At 31.3% G+C, this 14,773-nt stretch overlaps 1 protein-coding gene across 1 annotated transcript; it reads left to right on the top strand.

Moving 5' to 3' along the window:
* Positions 1-312: 312 nt before the first annotated feature.
* On the top strand, positions 313-13,839 carry LOC134274194 (protein eyes shut homolog; the record flags this gene model as incomplete). Its single annotated transcript, XM_062756448.1, has 10 exons — positions 313-430; positions 847-1,002; positions 4,516-4,719; positions 6,922-7,084; positions 7,702-7,856; positions 8,060-8,287; positions 11,847-11,978; positions 12,320-12,457; positions 12,630-12,770; positions 13,679-13,839. Coding segments are annotated over exons 1-10 (1,596 nt in total), but the record flags the coding sequence as incomplete, so codon positions are not given.
* Between the last annotated feature and the right edge of the window lie 934 nt (positions 13,840-14,773).

The raw sequence follows: 14,773 nt of genomic DNA, 5'->3' as shown, positions 1-14,773 counted from the left end.
TAAAATCACAACGGCATGATTCTATTGAATTCAATACATTACAATAATGGATTAATGTCGCTAGTTATCTGCTTAATTTCTTTTTAAAAAACAAGCAAACAAAAAATTGGCAAATTTGTTTCAAGCTAAGATGAAAAACATTCAACATTTCTAATCATTACATTTTTTTAATTGTCCAATATGTTACATGTTGTGAAGGTGTCAATATGATAAATGACTTTAGAACAGGCCACAAGAATAAAAAAGATATCATAATGTTTATCATAGAGTGTGATGGGCGCTTCTATGGAGAAGAATGTAGAATGACGTGCAATGAATACTGTAGGGAAAAGGCTTTGTGATCCTTCAAGAGGTCAATGTCATGGCTGTGTTGATGGCAGATCCGGACTCTTTTGCGAAACAGAAGTTGTAGAAAATAATCCCTTAACAGGTATATGTGCATGATTTATTCTCTTTATTTACCAAAATAAAAAAAAATTGTTTATAATCGATCATATCCTTTTTTGGTGGATGGGGAGGAGGTGTTAGTTTATTAGTTAACATTTTGAATACCACTCTTTTAAAATATTTTTGACAAACATTGTCCAGTAAACTAATTTTTGTTCTATATCAAGCAAATCTTACAATAAATGTTTGACAGATCTTTATACATTAAAATACGTTTCAATACACAAGCAATACACAAAGGAAACATTTTTAAACATATTCAGCTGTATAATTAGTTCCAAGAATATCATAATTGCATTAAAAATCAGATGGGCCGAGGAAACAGGCAAACTTCTTTTCATTATTCAAGTTTGTTTTTAAAATATTTCACATTTTTTTTTTTACTATATCTTGTTACAGAAACTACTTCACTTGTGATAGCAGTCGTCATTTTATCCTTGTTTATAATCCTAATGGTCGTGGTTTTTCTTGCCTGCGTCCTGAAGAGGAAATGCCAATCCTCCCATTCTACTAATGCAGGACAAGATTACGAAACCACTCTTAGTACAAAAGACAGTAATGTGTATAGTCAAATTCAGCATGTTATGCCCAATGACAATGTTGGGCTTGAGCCGTTTCACTATATGGAGTTAAATAACACACATATCAAAGCAAGGACAGAGTACTTCAACCTTAGTTCTAATCCATAGCTTCTATAACCACATGCAATTTGTAGGGAATTTGAAATCAATCCCTGTATAGCAATATACAATAAACACGCTTATAGTGAATATGCCTAAAATGGAAATGTCGTTTATAATGAAGTTAATTTCAGTCTCCTTTGGTTTAAAATTATTCCGTAGCTAGAAGATATAACGAATTACCTTTAAAACAAAGAAAAATTCACCGTCCCAAGTTAAAAGACTGTTTGATTATATTGTTAGAATGGGAGGAAATTCTTATTAACAAACAATATCGCAAAATATCAAAGAAGCACTTCAATAAATAAAGATCAAAGAAAATTTAAAAAAGGAAATGTGAATCATTCAAATCAATATCTTTATTTCTTCTCTGTAATTAATAGTCAGATAGGCGTTTGAAAGGTATTCAATTGCAACTTATTTGATGTGAAGGAAATAAGTCATAGGTATGGGGGAAAAAATCACATTCAGTATGCTTACATTTAATTTTCACGTCTGACTCAATAATTAAAACTATAAATATACTAGTACTCGAAATAGTTTTGTACAAATTAAACATGAATCGAGTAGTTTGTTACTTGTCAACCTCGTTATTGATGTTAAACAAACATATTAAGTTTTTTTTTATTTATTTAATTTTTAAGAAACAAGAAAGATTCATTAGAAATTCGCAAACAGGGCATAAACCATGATTCGAAGAAAAGAATACAGGGATGGGGAAATACTCCTTCTAGGATTTTTTTTCTCTTGATTATAATTCATGATTTTTCAATTTGCCTTCTAATTTAGAATCAGTTGTAAGTTTCAAATAAGGAACAGAGATTGATCTCAAAAACCTACAAGCAATATAATTCTAAGAAGAGGAAACTACCGGACTCTTGGATATAGGTGGATTAAAACATATTGACCACTTAAATGAATTTTTTTTTCCAAAAATTGATTTACTTATAACATATATTTTGTTCTCATATCATCATATTGCTCATGCATTCTAGTTAAAAATCCCGAAGTGACAATTTAAAAGACAATTGGATAAAAATGTTATATAATTTTTATTAGAAAACCTCATTTGAAAAAATAAAATCACTACATCCTTAAAAATTTTCTTAATAATTTCTACGTAATCAGAAGGAACAGTATTTTTCATTATGCTTAAAATGCTATCAGGGTATAAATGGTGAAATGATGTTGACCTTTATTGAATTTCCCCTCTCGTATATGTGACAAGAATATCGAATTTTGATTGCTATTTTATATTATATTCTACATGTATATTAATATATCATACACCTAGTAGTGTATCAGCCGTGATACAAGCCTTTTGGACTTGGCGAGACAGCGCCTCAGAAGTAGGGCTGTCTCGCCCTCAGGGCTGAGATATCTCTGTCTCGGCCCGTCGTTAAGGGGCTGTCTCGCCCTCAAATTTCAAATCATTATTTCTGTTTAATTTGTGTGAATTAAGAGTAAAATTCATATTTAAGTATTAAAGAGAAACATTATATATTGAAAATTTTAACCAGAATCTTTAAAAAATATTTTTTCATATTAGAATTTTGAGAAAATTGTTTTTAAAAAGTGTGCCAAATGATAGCATTTGTGACGTAAGAGAGGTAACTCTTGTTTACTTTTAGGACAGCAACAAGTCATGTTTTGAAACAATGGACCTTTATTTGCTTTGACAGTAAGACAATACCAAGTTTTCATTTAATGTGCCATTTTTAATTAAATATATATTGTAAACAAAACAAATATTCACTATAAATCTCAGGTTTACAAATTGTAACGATAACAAATCCGGCCGACCCGTCTACCTGCCAACCTGTCTACCTGCTGATCCCGATCCATCTACCTGCCGACCCGTCTACCTGCTGATCCCGATCCATCTACTTGCCGACCCTCCGACCTGTCTACCTGCCGACCCGTCTACCTGACTACCTGCCAACCCGTCTACCTGCCGACCTGTCTACCTACCGACCCATCTATCTGCCGACCTGTCTACCTGCTGATCCCGATCCATCTACCTGCCGACCTGTCTACCTGCCGACCCGTCTACCTGCTGATCCCGACCCATCTACTTGCCGACCCTCCGACCTGTCTACCTGCCGACCCGTCTACCTGAATACCTGCCGACCTGTCTACCTGCCGAACCGTCTACCTGCTGATCCCGACCCATCTACCTGCCGACCCGCCGACCTGTCTACTTGCCGACCCGTCTACCTGCCATCAACCAGCTGTGTACCTCCCTACCTCTTTTGTACACATATACTTTCCGACCGAAATATGCGTAAGAATATACAAATATAAATTATTGCGCCGAACTACTTTGTCCGTACTCTCTACTTGAGCCGTCAACCCCAGTTCGATCCAAAGTGAAAGTAGAATATTTTTAAGTTTTGGACGTTTTAAATCTGTGTTATCTAATGTGCTCAGAAATGAAATATTTCAAAACACCAGGACTATTCTTTGTAATGACCAGACCAGGCAAATCTATCTCTATTTGATTATTCACCGTCAAGCAACATCTCCAGGAACATCGAAATAAAGAAAGATAACTCTAATATTTTGTTATGACAAAATTATAAACGTGATGATAAAAAAAATATCAAAATATTTGTTCTTTTCTTTGGTTTTAGATATATGATATAAACAACATCACACCACTGTTTTGATGTCGTCCCTGGTATCAACCCTCGGGTGGTCTCGGCCCGCGCCCTCCGGGCTTGGGCCGATACCAACCGCTAGGGCTGATACCAGGGCCGAGATCAAAACAGCAGTGTGATATTCTATATATACCATATACATGTAATATATTTAAGAGTCCTTTTGGTATAGTTTTATTTTATTAATTGAGATATCTATGAGATATTTAGCAGGTATTTAACCACTATCAAAATCCATATGCTGAGGCATAAAAATCTTTTTTCATTGCCTGTTTCTAAGTGTAGGTTGATAAAAATGTGTTTGGTATTTTTTAAAAACACTTATATTCTAGATACAAAGCCTTTATACCCCAGGCCTTGTAAATTAATGACAGAGTATATTTGCAAACAAGACTGTTATGTCAAACCAAAAAGTGTTTTACGTACAAAATGATGACTTTAAACTATGAAACACTTCAAAGGAGATAAACTTTGTAGATCCATTGCGGAAGTTTACTTCTTTATGACGACAGTCACGACACGTATTTTTTTTTAATATGGACTCCAAAGTATTGTACATATTATTTGTCTCTTGCCAATTTATTGATAGAGCTCATCTGTACGGTAAGATTCTTTTCATTTCTAAACATAATAAACTTTTAATTGACCAAGATAAAAAGTATGGAAAAGATTTATAACTTTAAACATACAATATATGGTGTCAATATTTTAATTTATATTTGACAAAGAAAATCTCGCCTTTAATAAAACTGTGACAGTCAGTAAGAGATACAACAAGGACTACTTTGCACCGAGTAAGGTTGTGGACGGAAACTGGAGTATTTACCAGCTGCAATGCGCACTGACAGCTTCCGGTCAGAAGGAGGCTTTGTTAACGATAGACCTCGGGGAGAATAAAAATGTTGCATCAATAACGATGGTTCATGGGACTTGTAAGCATTTTGAAATCATTTTTGTTTTTTGGATAAAAAATTTAATGTATTTAATTCATAAAACTTTACATTGTATTTAAGTTGAAAACACTTTTTTGTGAAAGAAATGAGCATATTTATCTTTTTGTTTGTAAAGATATGCCACTCCACCTCCCCGTGAAACTTTAATACCTTTCTATTAATTTATGAAATTACAGTCGATGTTACCTGTAAAAAGAAAGTTATTTGGAGGGGGGGTTATAATATTTTCCGTTTTCTGGTGATTTCTAGAGTTAAAAGAAATACATACACACAATTTTTTTTCCAAATTTATAAATTAATTTTTCTTTATTTTCTGAAAAAATCCTGTTTTAGGAAAATTTATAAAGATATATACTATAAAATCACATATTTTCGTAGTGTTCATTTTCCATGGGTCGAGGAATAACTCTTGGTTCATGGGGATTTGATTTCGTGGATGGAGAATTGTTTAGTAATTATATATGTAACATTTTACATTTCTTGGTGAACATAAATTCGTGGGTCTCTTCATACCTCGAAGACTACGAAAATTAAACCCACACAAAAATGTGTGATTTCACAGTAAATAAATTTGAAAAATCATTTAAATCTGTAAACTTTTGAAAATTATTTTGGAGCTTGGAAGGAGAACAATACTATCGTTTGCACTTCTGTAAAGAATATTTAACATTAAAGACCATGCAGAAATAAATCCTCCTCCAATTTACCATTTCAAAGCACAGGATCGTTCATATATCTATTTTTGATATAAAGGAAAGTTTAAGAGCAGCATTGGATTCATACAACCAAACAAAGAAACTAACAAAAAATTCAAAACAAAACAAGAAAAAGCAATTACATGCACACCGTATGAGCCAAAAAGAAGTACCCCTTCCCACCCATATTCCCAACCCCCAACCCCCTCTTTCAAAAATGCTGTCTTTAATATATTTAAAATAATTGAATTCCGTAATATCAAACTGGAAATGAATGTGGTATATCAGACCGCGACTGGGATAAAGGGTCCAGATGAGTAAAATACAACGAAATTAATTTTACCAACTTATCTGGACACTCTGAATAACACACATTCAAAATTTCATGCAAACATCGATAAAAATAAGATGTAGGCCAAGGTATATAGGCATCTTCTAGTCATTTCATAACGTCAGTGATGTCACATCAACGTCGTCATCAGAAAATATTCACCTGAGCGTATTATGCTGGATTTAAGGGGGGCGACTGTGGTTTTCATTGCGCAATATTTTGTGAATCATAGTAAAATGAAGCGTATTAACTGTAACTTTTTTCGCTTAATTGATACAATTAAACAAAATTAAGGAATTACAGGTTTTAAAATGTAATTATAATTTCATACATGAATAACTGATTTTTAACCGATTTTGCAATTGATAGGTAGGTTGACGGTGTTACATGTACAGTGTGTTTTTGACGCTATGGAAACCTGAAGATCTCAAAGAAAGTAGTAATAAAAATGTTTTTAAAGAAAGTGTAACAAAATACGCTATTGAAATTTAAAACATAGAAATTTGAGATTATCTCCATTATTAGTATTGTTTTCTTATAAATCCTTTGCTTTGCACCCGTCATATTTTGTAGTATTCGAGAAAAACAGGAAAATACGTTCATTTTTGGCATATTGAGATGCCCCCTCTGGTAACAAGAAGTAGAATTTTTTGTTTCTTACAAATAATGTGCACTATAGTATCAGTCTTTAAATTTCATAATTTAAATAAAAATATTATTGTAGTATTTGTATAATTTGTTTTGAAGCGCAAAAATTGGTATTTTCTATCTAATCTTACAGTAAATGTACATGTATTTTGAGACACTCCCTTAAATATAACTGGACGGTAGACTTTCCCAAATCTTGGCATGTACACTGAAGCCAATGTGAGTTATATATGGTATGAAATGAAGAGTTTCGCAATTGTAGTTTTCACACAATAAAACCCCACTCGACCCCCTTAAATTATAGAATAATTGTGCATTCTTCTCTGGTTACGCAATTATGACGGAGAGTGCATGACAAATACAACACGACAGCATGTAGTTTGAATTGTATTGATATGCTTAAACGTATTTTAAGGCACCTGCTTTTTATATATATTTAATAAATTTATTTAGAATTTTTGAATTTTTGAGGTCTTAAAATTAATAAACTTACTACTTTATTAACAGTAGGTTTCGGTTCATACACATTACTATCCTCTGACTCTGGCCTCCGTTCTGATTCTGATGGAGAGGGACCAGTCCAAACCGCCAGACCAAGTAAAAGCATTTGTAAAGATAGCTTTGATGAAAAAGATGCCCAGGTCGTGTGCTTGGCATGGGGATCTCTACCGTAAGTATCTAATTTTGATTTACTCATATGAATTAGAGAAACCCAATATTGCTTTACTGATTATAGTTGTGGCATGAAAATCGTACAAAACACTCAATCTCAGAATGTCATTGTCATGCATGATTGATCATTTGGGATGATATAAATACTTTTTTCGTTAAAGCATTTTTGTGGAACGTAACTGATTTAATTTTGACAAGACCTCAAAATTAGAAACTGACTTGCTGAAAAAAAAAGAATGAGGCGGAGAAAATGAAGTAGATTTAACCTTTAAAAATGAATTGAAAGGTTTTGTACATTTAACAATTAAATGTACAAAAAATGTCTTTGGTTTTGAAAAAAAATTAAAGAATTGAAAATAAAGTCCCTAATCCTTGTATTAAACATTTTGATCTTTTAATCTAACATTTAATGACAAATGTTCCTATTTCAATACTTTTCTTTTTAAATACTTACTTTAAATGCAAAAAAATAAAATGTTTCCACTTTATTATTATTCAGAACATGTCAGGTATTGTTAATTTTCCTTTAATCACTGTTATTTTCGTTTTAAACTTCCCGTCATATGAATTATTTTAAGAAAAATTATATTTTCATTTTTTTTTACATTCTTTTAGAGATAATCCTTCCTACACGTATTATGAAGCCGGCTCTCTGGCTTCAATTTATGAATATGTCTTTAACTGTGAAGGGAATGAAGTTAACATGAATAGATGTCCAAAAGAACTAAAAGGCTGTTCATCAATGGAGGCTGTAGCTGTAAAATGTAAAAGTAAGGTTGGCGAGATACATTTTCAAATGAAATGTAATCAAAGAAATGTGTGTCTGAAACTAATATTTAAAATATTTAAACGAATGTATCAAATAATAATTTCAGCATAAATCAGTAGATACATGTAAACCTGGCTAGACCATGGCTATTCTTGAACCTGATGATTGTTAGATTTATAAATAATTTTACTTTTTTTTTTACAGGGGGGAATACATTGTCTGGATTTTCTGTATATGTATCTGATACAGAAGACTGGAGGTCAGGGACTCTGTGTTACCAACATGACATACAACAAATACCACCTCTTAAAGTCACTATTGACTGTGTTACTTCCGGTCGCTACATCACTTTTTACAACACAAGGAATTTGACGTCATTTCCAGGTGTTTCCGAATTCTCATACATTGCCGCTTGCGAAATTGCAGTTAATGGTAATTTTCATGTTTTAGTTCATATTCGGCTAATATTCCTTAATGACTTCAATTAAAAAATAACTTTTTCTAAAATGTAAATGCATAATTATTATTACCCCTGCGAGACGATCATGAATAATTCATGAATTTCCTTGAATTTTTCATGAATTTAATTCATGAAATGTTCATGAAATGTTCATGAAGATCCTATGAACTTATTATTGGACATTTTCAAATCATGAATTTTTATTCATGAAAGAAAATTGATGAATATTCATGAATATTTTTTTTCATGAATAATTCATGAAGAGTCATATTCATGAAGATTCATCATTTCAAGAATGTCCAATAATAAGTTCATAGGATCTTCATGAACTATTCATGAATAATTTGATGAATTTTTTCAGGAATGTTCATGGATGAATAAAATTCATGAACCATTAACATTCATGAATATTCTTGCTTTTTCGTAAACAAAAAATGAAATATTATTATTCATGTTTATTCATGAAAATGCATGAAGTCATGCTAAAAAAGTAACAGTAGATAATTTATAATACAGCATCTTGAAAGATTTTACAGAAATGTTTGTTTTCCAACCATGGCAACAACATCTTTGTTAATAAAATTAAAATAGACAATTCTGACACATTAAACCATAGTATATGAGTAATGTAGTTCATTCCTGGTAAAAGTATAAAAAATTTCAATTCAAATGCAACTCTTTGCAGAATGTTTAACCTTACTTGGTCAAAAGGAGAGGGGGGTCCTTCTTCAGCATGTTCAAATTGTGTTTTAATGCCAGAAATTGAACAGTTTTTAATTCCAGTCTAGGAAAAAAGTTTGTTCAGCACCAGGGTAAAATCCTTATTGTCTTTCCATGTGGAATTTCTAGAATTTCATCATTTGGATCCTTTGATTGAATATCATTCATATTTCCATTTCTTTTTTTGTTTCTTTTTCAAGAGCTCAGATTTTTGTGCAGCCAGAGTTTCTTCTCTTCTGCTCATCAACATTTGTGAACTGCTTCTCTTTTTCCTTCAAAAAGAAAGATTTTCTGAAAGTACCCATGATTGTAAAACATGACTTTTTTGTATTTTCTTGCATTTTAGTTTCATTTAATTTTGCATCAGAGACACTTCCAAATAAAACATTCTGAGTGGAATTTAAGCCTATTTTCTTGGACAGCCATTTTGTAGATCAATTAGGCCTATGAATGTTTTGAGTATCAGTCTATAATTAATGTATGTTATATGGTTGGATCCAAACTCAAAGCAAAGTTAGACAAAAAGTAATTGCATTAAAAAAAGAGCCATATTAATTTATTATAATATTCTTTAATTAGTTGTTTTTTTTACAAATAGACAGTAACCTTTACAGACAGATTTCTGACTCAGTGATTGTCTCCATTTTTTGTCACTCACCAGTTCTGAAGTAGATCAATCCTATATGTATAGTCTTCCTTCTTCATATTCTGTTATTTTCTTAAAAAGTTGACAAAGATCAGTGACTGTATTGTTTATTGGAGTGGACACACCTTGTGAGAGGGTGAAAAACTACAAATTACAAAAGCATAATAAGAATTTGACAAAATATCAAAATCATACAAATCATACAAAATTAAATGCGTAACTTTAACATATGAGCTGAACAGGCCTATGCCTATCGCATGCTGGAAATGCGCGGTTTTACAAAACATTGTAGTTGCAGAATTTAAACATAATAAAATATATTGCATAATACTGTTAGATACAGATGATCAAGTTCGATATATTTTCAAGTAAAACAACATTAAGCTTACTCCTTAGGGAGGCCAACATCACCAAACTTCACAGCCAAAACGCCAGGCAAACCGCATGGCTACCATAATTAGTATATACAAAATATTGAACCCGATCGAAATAAAATTATGCAATACGAAAACGGCACAGTGACTATGCAAATAATAGATCACAAATACTGATTCTTCCACACTACAATTCCCAATTCCAACGTCTCGCGCGTTTTCACAAGTTTGCGCCTATTCAAAAATGTACGGTAGAGCTAAGAAATACCTTAGTTTCGAATTTCCAAGATTTCTGTTTAAAAAAAAATTACAAACACTATCTGAATAATTTTTCACTGAAAATACAATATTTTATATCAAAAAAAGTTTTATCAATGAAGAATTCGATTTTTTACGTCATAAATTATACATGTATTGACTTTTAGTTTCGTATAGCAAGTATGGCAGCCCCCTATGACATTATCAGTGATAATAACAATCTCTCGCCCTCAGACAGAATATTCTGAGCTGTGAAGACGCATAGGAATTAAAACTACAAAATACGAATGTGGATCATAGATACTTTACAACCATGCAGTCTGTGCTCTATCATTAAAGCACGGAGCAAGGGAAACTTTTGACATTTTAACTGCACCAAAATGAAATGTACATATAGCGTTTCGATCCAGGAATAATACGGTACAGTACAGACAAGTGATATAATTTTTAAAGTTGTTAATAAACTATAAAACGTTTTTTACTAAGCTCACAAAGTTCATTTTCCAGAATGTTTCATTTTCCAACAACTTGTTTAAAGTTTGATGTTAGAGAAAATTCGGTCGAACAAAGTTGTGTGGTGAAAAACGACATTAATTAAAGCACATTATGATGAATATAACTGTTTAATTTAAATTATGAAGAAACTCAAGTAATGAATTTGAAAAAATATGCTGTCAACTGTGATGCAGTAAAATCAAATAAAAACACTAAATGTTTATAGAGATTTCATGTTTTTTTTTTTTAGATGGTGAAATAATTATTATTAAACATATATTATACCAGGGGCTTGTTCAACAATTGCATCTGCATGCAAAAGTTGTATTATGAGAGTATTGAGTGTTTTCTGTCAATCATTTTTGTCTTCATGAAAATTCATGAACATTCATAATACCTTGAACTCTACATTTTTTCTGTCTTTAAAATGAAAATAACCAATATTCATAAATATTCATCATTTGTTCATGAACTACATTTTATGAATATATTCATGAATAAAGTTCATGAACCATCTTTATGAACCAGTCATGAACCAGTCATGAAAACATCATGAATGTTCATGAACGATTCATAAAAGTTCCTGAAATCATGAATTTCACCTCGCAGGGGTATTTACGCTTTTCGAATTATTTTGAAAGAATTACACATAGAGTAAACATGAATTTGAAAAGTGAAAATTTTAATGAAAGATAATTCCCAACAGCACATGTAAAAGTATAAAAAAAAATGGTTCGAAAGTTTTGTAAATAATACATACATTGAAACTAGCATATATTATGCTATCAATGACCTACCTTTTTCTTAAGAAATTGTTAACGTAGTTACTCCATCTAATCGCATTCATGCACTTTCTTTCTGGTCAAATGTTACCCTAATGTACTAAAAAACTAAGTTAGGCTAATGCTACTTTCAAAGAATACTACATTGTAAAGAAAATCAATTATAAAGGTGAAAATTATTCAAAAAAAAAAAAAAAAACCTTTTCAAATGAAAACGCATTATCCTCATCTGTATTCTGGCTATCCATATTTACAGGTTGTGACTTGGGGTTTTATGGTGTGAACTGTACACAGTGTCCGAAAAACTGTTTGAATAACTCGTGCCACTTTCAGACAGGTGAATGTGTGGATTGTGTAGTCGGATACACTGGAGCAAGCTGTGAAACAGGTATGGTGTACACTTACCTTCTTGTTATAACTTGGATGGCTATTTTATCTCAAAACCAGTGGATATTAAACTTTTTCATAATTATATTTAATTATTGAATTATCAAGGTTGGCTAGCAATAATTAAGCTTTGTGTAACTCTTCAGTGTTAGAAAAGTCGCCAAACATGTTGCAAATATTCAAGATTACAGTCAAAATTTGAAAAGTAATTTTTCTAAGGCATGGATAGCACGGACGATATCTTGTGGTATGTCTCAGCAGTATATGAAAAATATCAATTAATATTCTCCCTTTACTTTTAAATCAGTTATGAATTTACTTGCGTCTTCCTTTTTGGTCAAGCATGTTCGTCTGGTAATTATGGTCAAGGATGTGCTTTCAAATGCGGAAACTGTTTTGAAAACAATATATGTAACAAAGTGAATGGATCATGCCCTGGACAGTGTTCTCCTGGATGGATCGGAGATAAATGTGATCGAGGTATGTTCTAGAATCAATATATAGAAATTCGTATATGTATCTTTAATTTTCTTCATTTTAAAGACACAAATACACACTCAACATTGAAACATTCAGAGAGAATAAGGCCATTAGATTTATTATAAGGAGGCGTCTTTATTCGATAAAATAACAAATATTATTATTTTTATAGTGTGTGTAAATGGATACTTTGGTCTGAATTGTGGGTTGTCGTGCAATATTCCTAACTGTAAAAACAGTACATCTTGTGACGTCGTCACAGGGGAGTGTCTTGAAGGATGTATCGAGGGTTTGGCCGGGAAGACCTGTAATGGTAGGCCCCATTAATATTTATCAAATGGACATTTATCTCAAGGGGATCATTCGTACGCAAATTTTCATATGCGAGTTCAGAAGTTATTACAAATTTGTTTTTCTAACATAGAAAATATTAAGCATTTTAAATCATTACTATCATTATTTTATCCATTGACTTCAATATTTTTAGGAAATAATTCTTTCTAAAGTAATACTAAAGTGTTTTAAGGACAGATGCTGCAAACATTTTTTTTTCTCTGTAAGAGACTTAATATCATGTCACAGGTTTCGAAAAGTGGATAATTATTAGATTTTTTTTCTCCTAAGAACTGGAAAATGAAATAGACATGGAAAATATTGGTAATGTTTCAATAAAAAAAACAATAGACAAATCACACTCAGTAAAGGTTTACAGGTAAAAAAAAAATTCAAAATATGTAACCTTGTTGCTAAAAGTGTATTATAAAATTAAGAAAAATATAGCAAGCCAGGTTAATTTGGTTTGGAAAAGCAGAATGGTAAAAATCAGCCTATGTAATATTGCTGATTTTTGTCATTTGATTTTCCTCATTTAATTCACATGGCTTGGTATATTTTTATAAAGATTAACATTTATATACATATTACATCTTTAGCACCTAGGTAACATATTCTGAAATTTGTTTTCACCGATAAACCTTAACTGACTGTTTTTTATCCAAATTTGTAATTTTAATGAAATATTGCTAATTAATATTTAATCTAAGTCTATTTCATTTTCCAGTTCTTAAGAGAAAAAAACTAAAAAAAAAAATTTCACTTTTCTAAAATTGTGACATGATTTTAAGTCTCCCCCTCCAAAAAAATATCACCTGTCCTTAAACCTGAAATAAAATTTTAATTCTTATTTCAAAACTTTTACTTTTAAAAAATAAATTTCTTCAGAGTGTGAGGGGAACTTTTATGGTGAAAGATGTAACATGACATGCAGTAAATTTTGCAAGGATGGCGTCTGTATTCGTACAACAGGTCAGTGTAGAGATTGTATTCATGGCAGATCCGGATTTTTCTGTGAAACAAAAGTTACCGAAATAATCCCAGTGCAGGTACCTTTTCTTTTTACCTTTAAACACGATAATGTACGATTTTTTTTTCATGAAATTATTTCATTATTTATTTGTTCATTTCTCAAATAGGGTCCATCAATTATATTTAATACATCGCTTTATTATCATTATAAATCGTAAGTGGTCTTTGATTTTTTTTTTTTGTAAATTATTTTGCTCTTTATCTAAAATATATCTTATATGTACAATTCGTTCAACAAGAAGTAATACTAAAAAGAATTGAATCAGCATCAGATGGAAGAGATAATCCTTTTGAAAGCATCATCTAAAGTTTATTTTAATAATACTTCAAAGTTCATTGTATATATCTTTTACAGATAGTAACATTTCCATAACTGTGATAGCAGTCGTTATATTATTTGTGTTTATTACCTTGATGATCATGGCGTTGCGTATCTGTGTATTGAAGAGGAAATGCAAGTGCTCTCATTCAAACAATAAAGAACAAAATTACGAAACCATCCTGAGAACAAAAGACAGTAACGAGTATAGTCAAATTCAGCACGACAATCCTAATGATAATACTGCAATTAAGACGACTCACTATATGGAGATAAATAACACAGACATCACGGGAAGGACAGAGTACATCAACTTTGGTTTTAAGCCATAACTTCTATATAACTACTTGAAATACACAATTTAATCAAAATACTGTTAAAGTGACAATGAAGTATGTTTCTATCAATGTCGTTTTTCTTTTAAAGATTTTCACTGCTTGAGTTTTTCTTAAACATTGATTTTCCGATAAAGTATGCAATGTAAACATAATTTTATTTAACCCCATTATTGTATGTACATGCATTAAGAGTTTTGAGATTTATACTAGTATGTAAATGTACCTATGATTTACAATACTGTAATGATGAGTATAACTTCAAATAATTCCTTATAGATGATATGAATAGTTTGC

The sequence above is a fragment of the Saccostrea cucullata genome, unplaced genomic scaffold, assembly GCF_032062105.1.
Source record: "Saccostrea cucullata isolate Sc308-1 unplaced genomic scaffold, CSIRO_AGI_Scuc_v1 ctg14909, whole genome shotgun sequence".
Taxonomy (NCBI): domain Eukaryota; kingdom Metazoa; phylum Mollusca; class Bivalvia; order Ostreida; family Ostreidae; genus Saccostrea; species Saccostrea cuccullata.
This window is presented reverse-complemented; position numbering and strand designations above follow the sequence as displayed.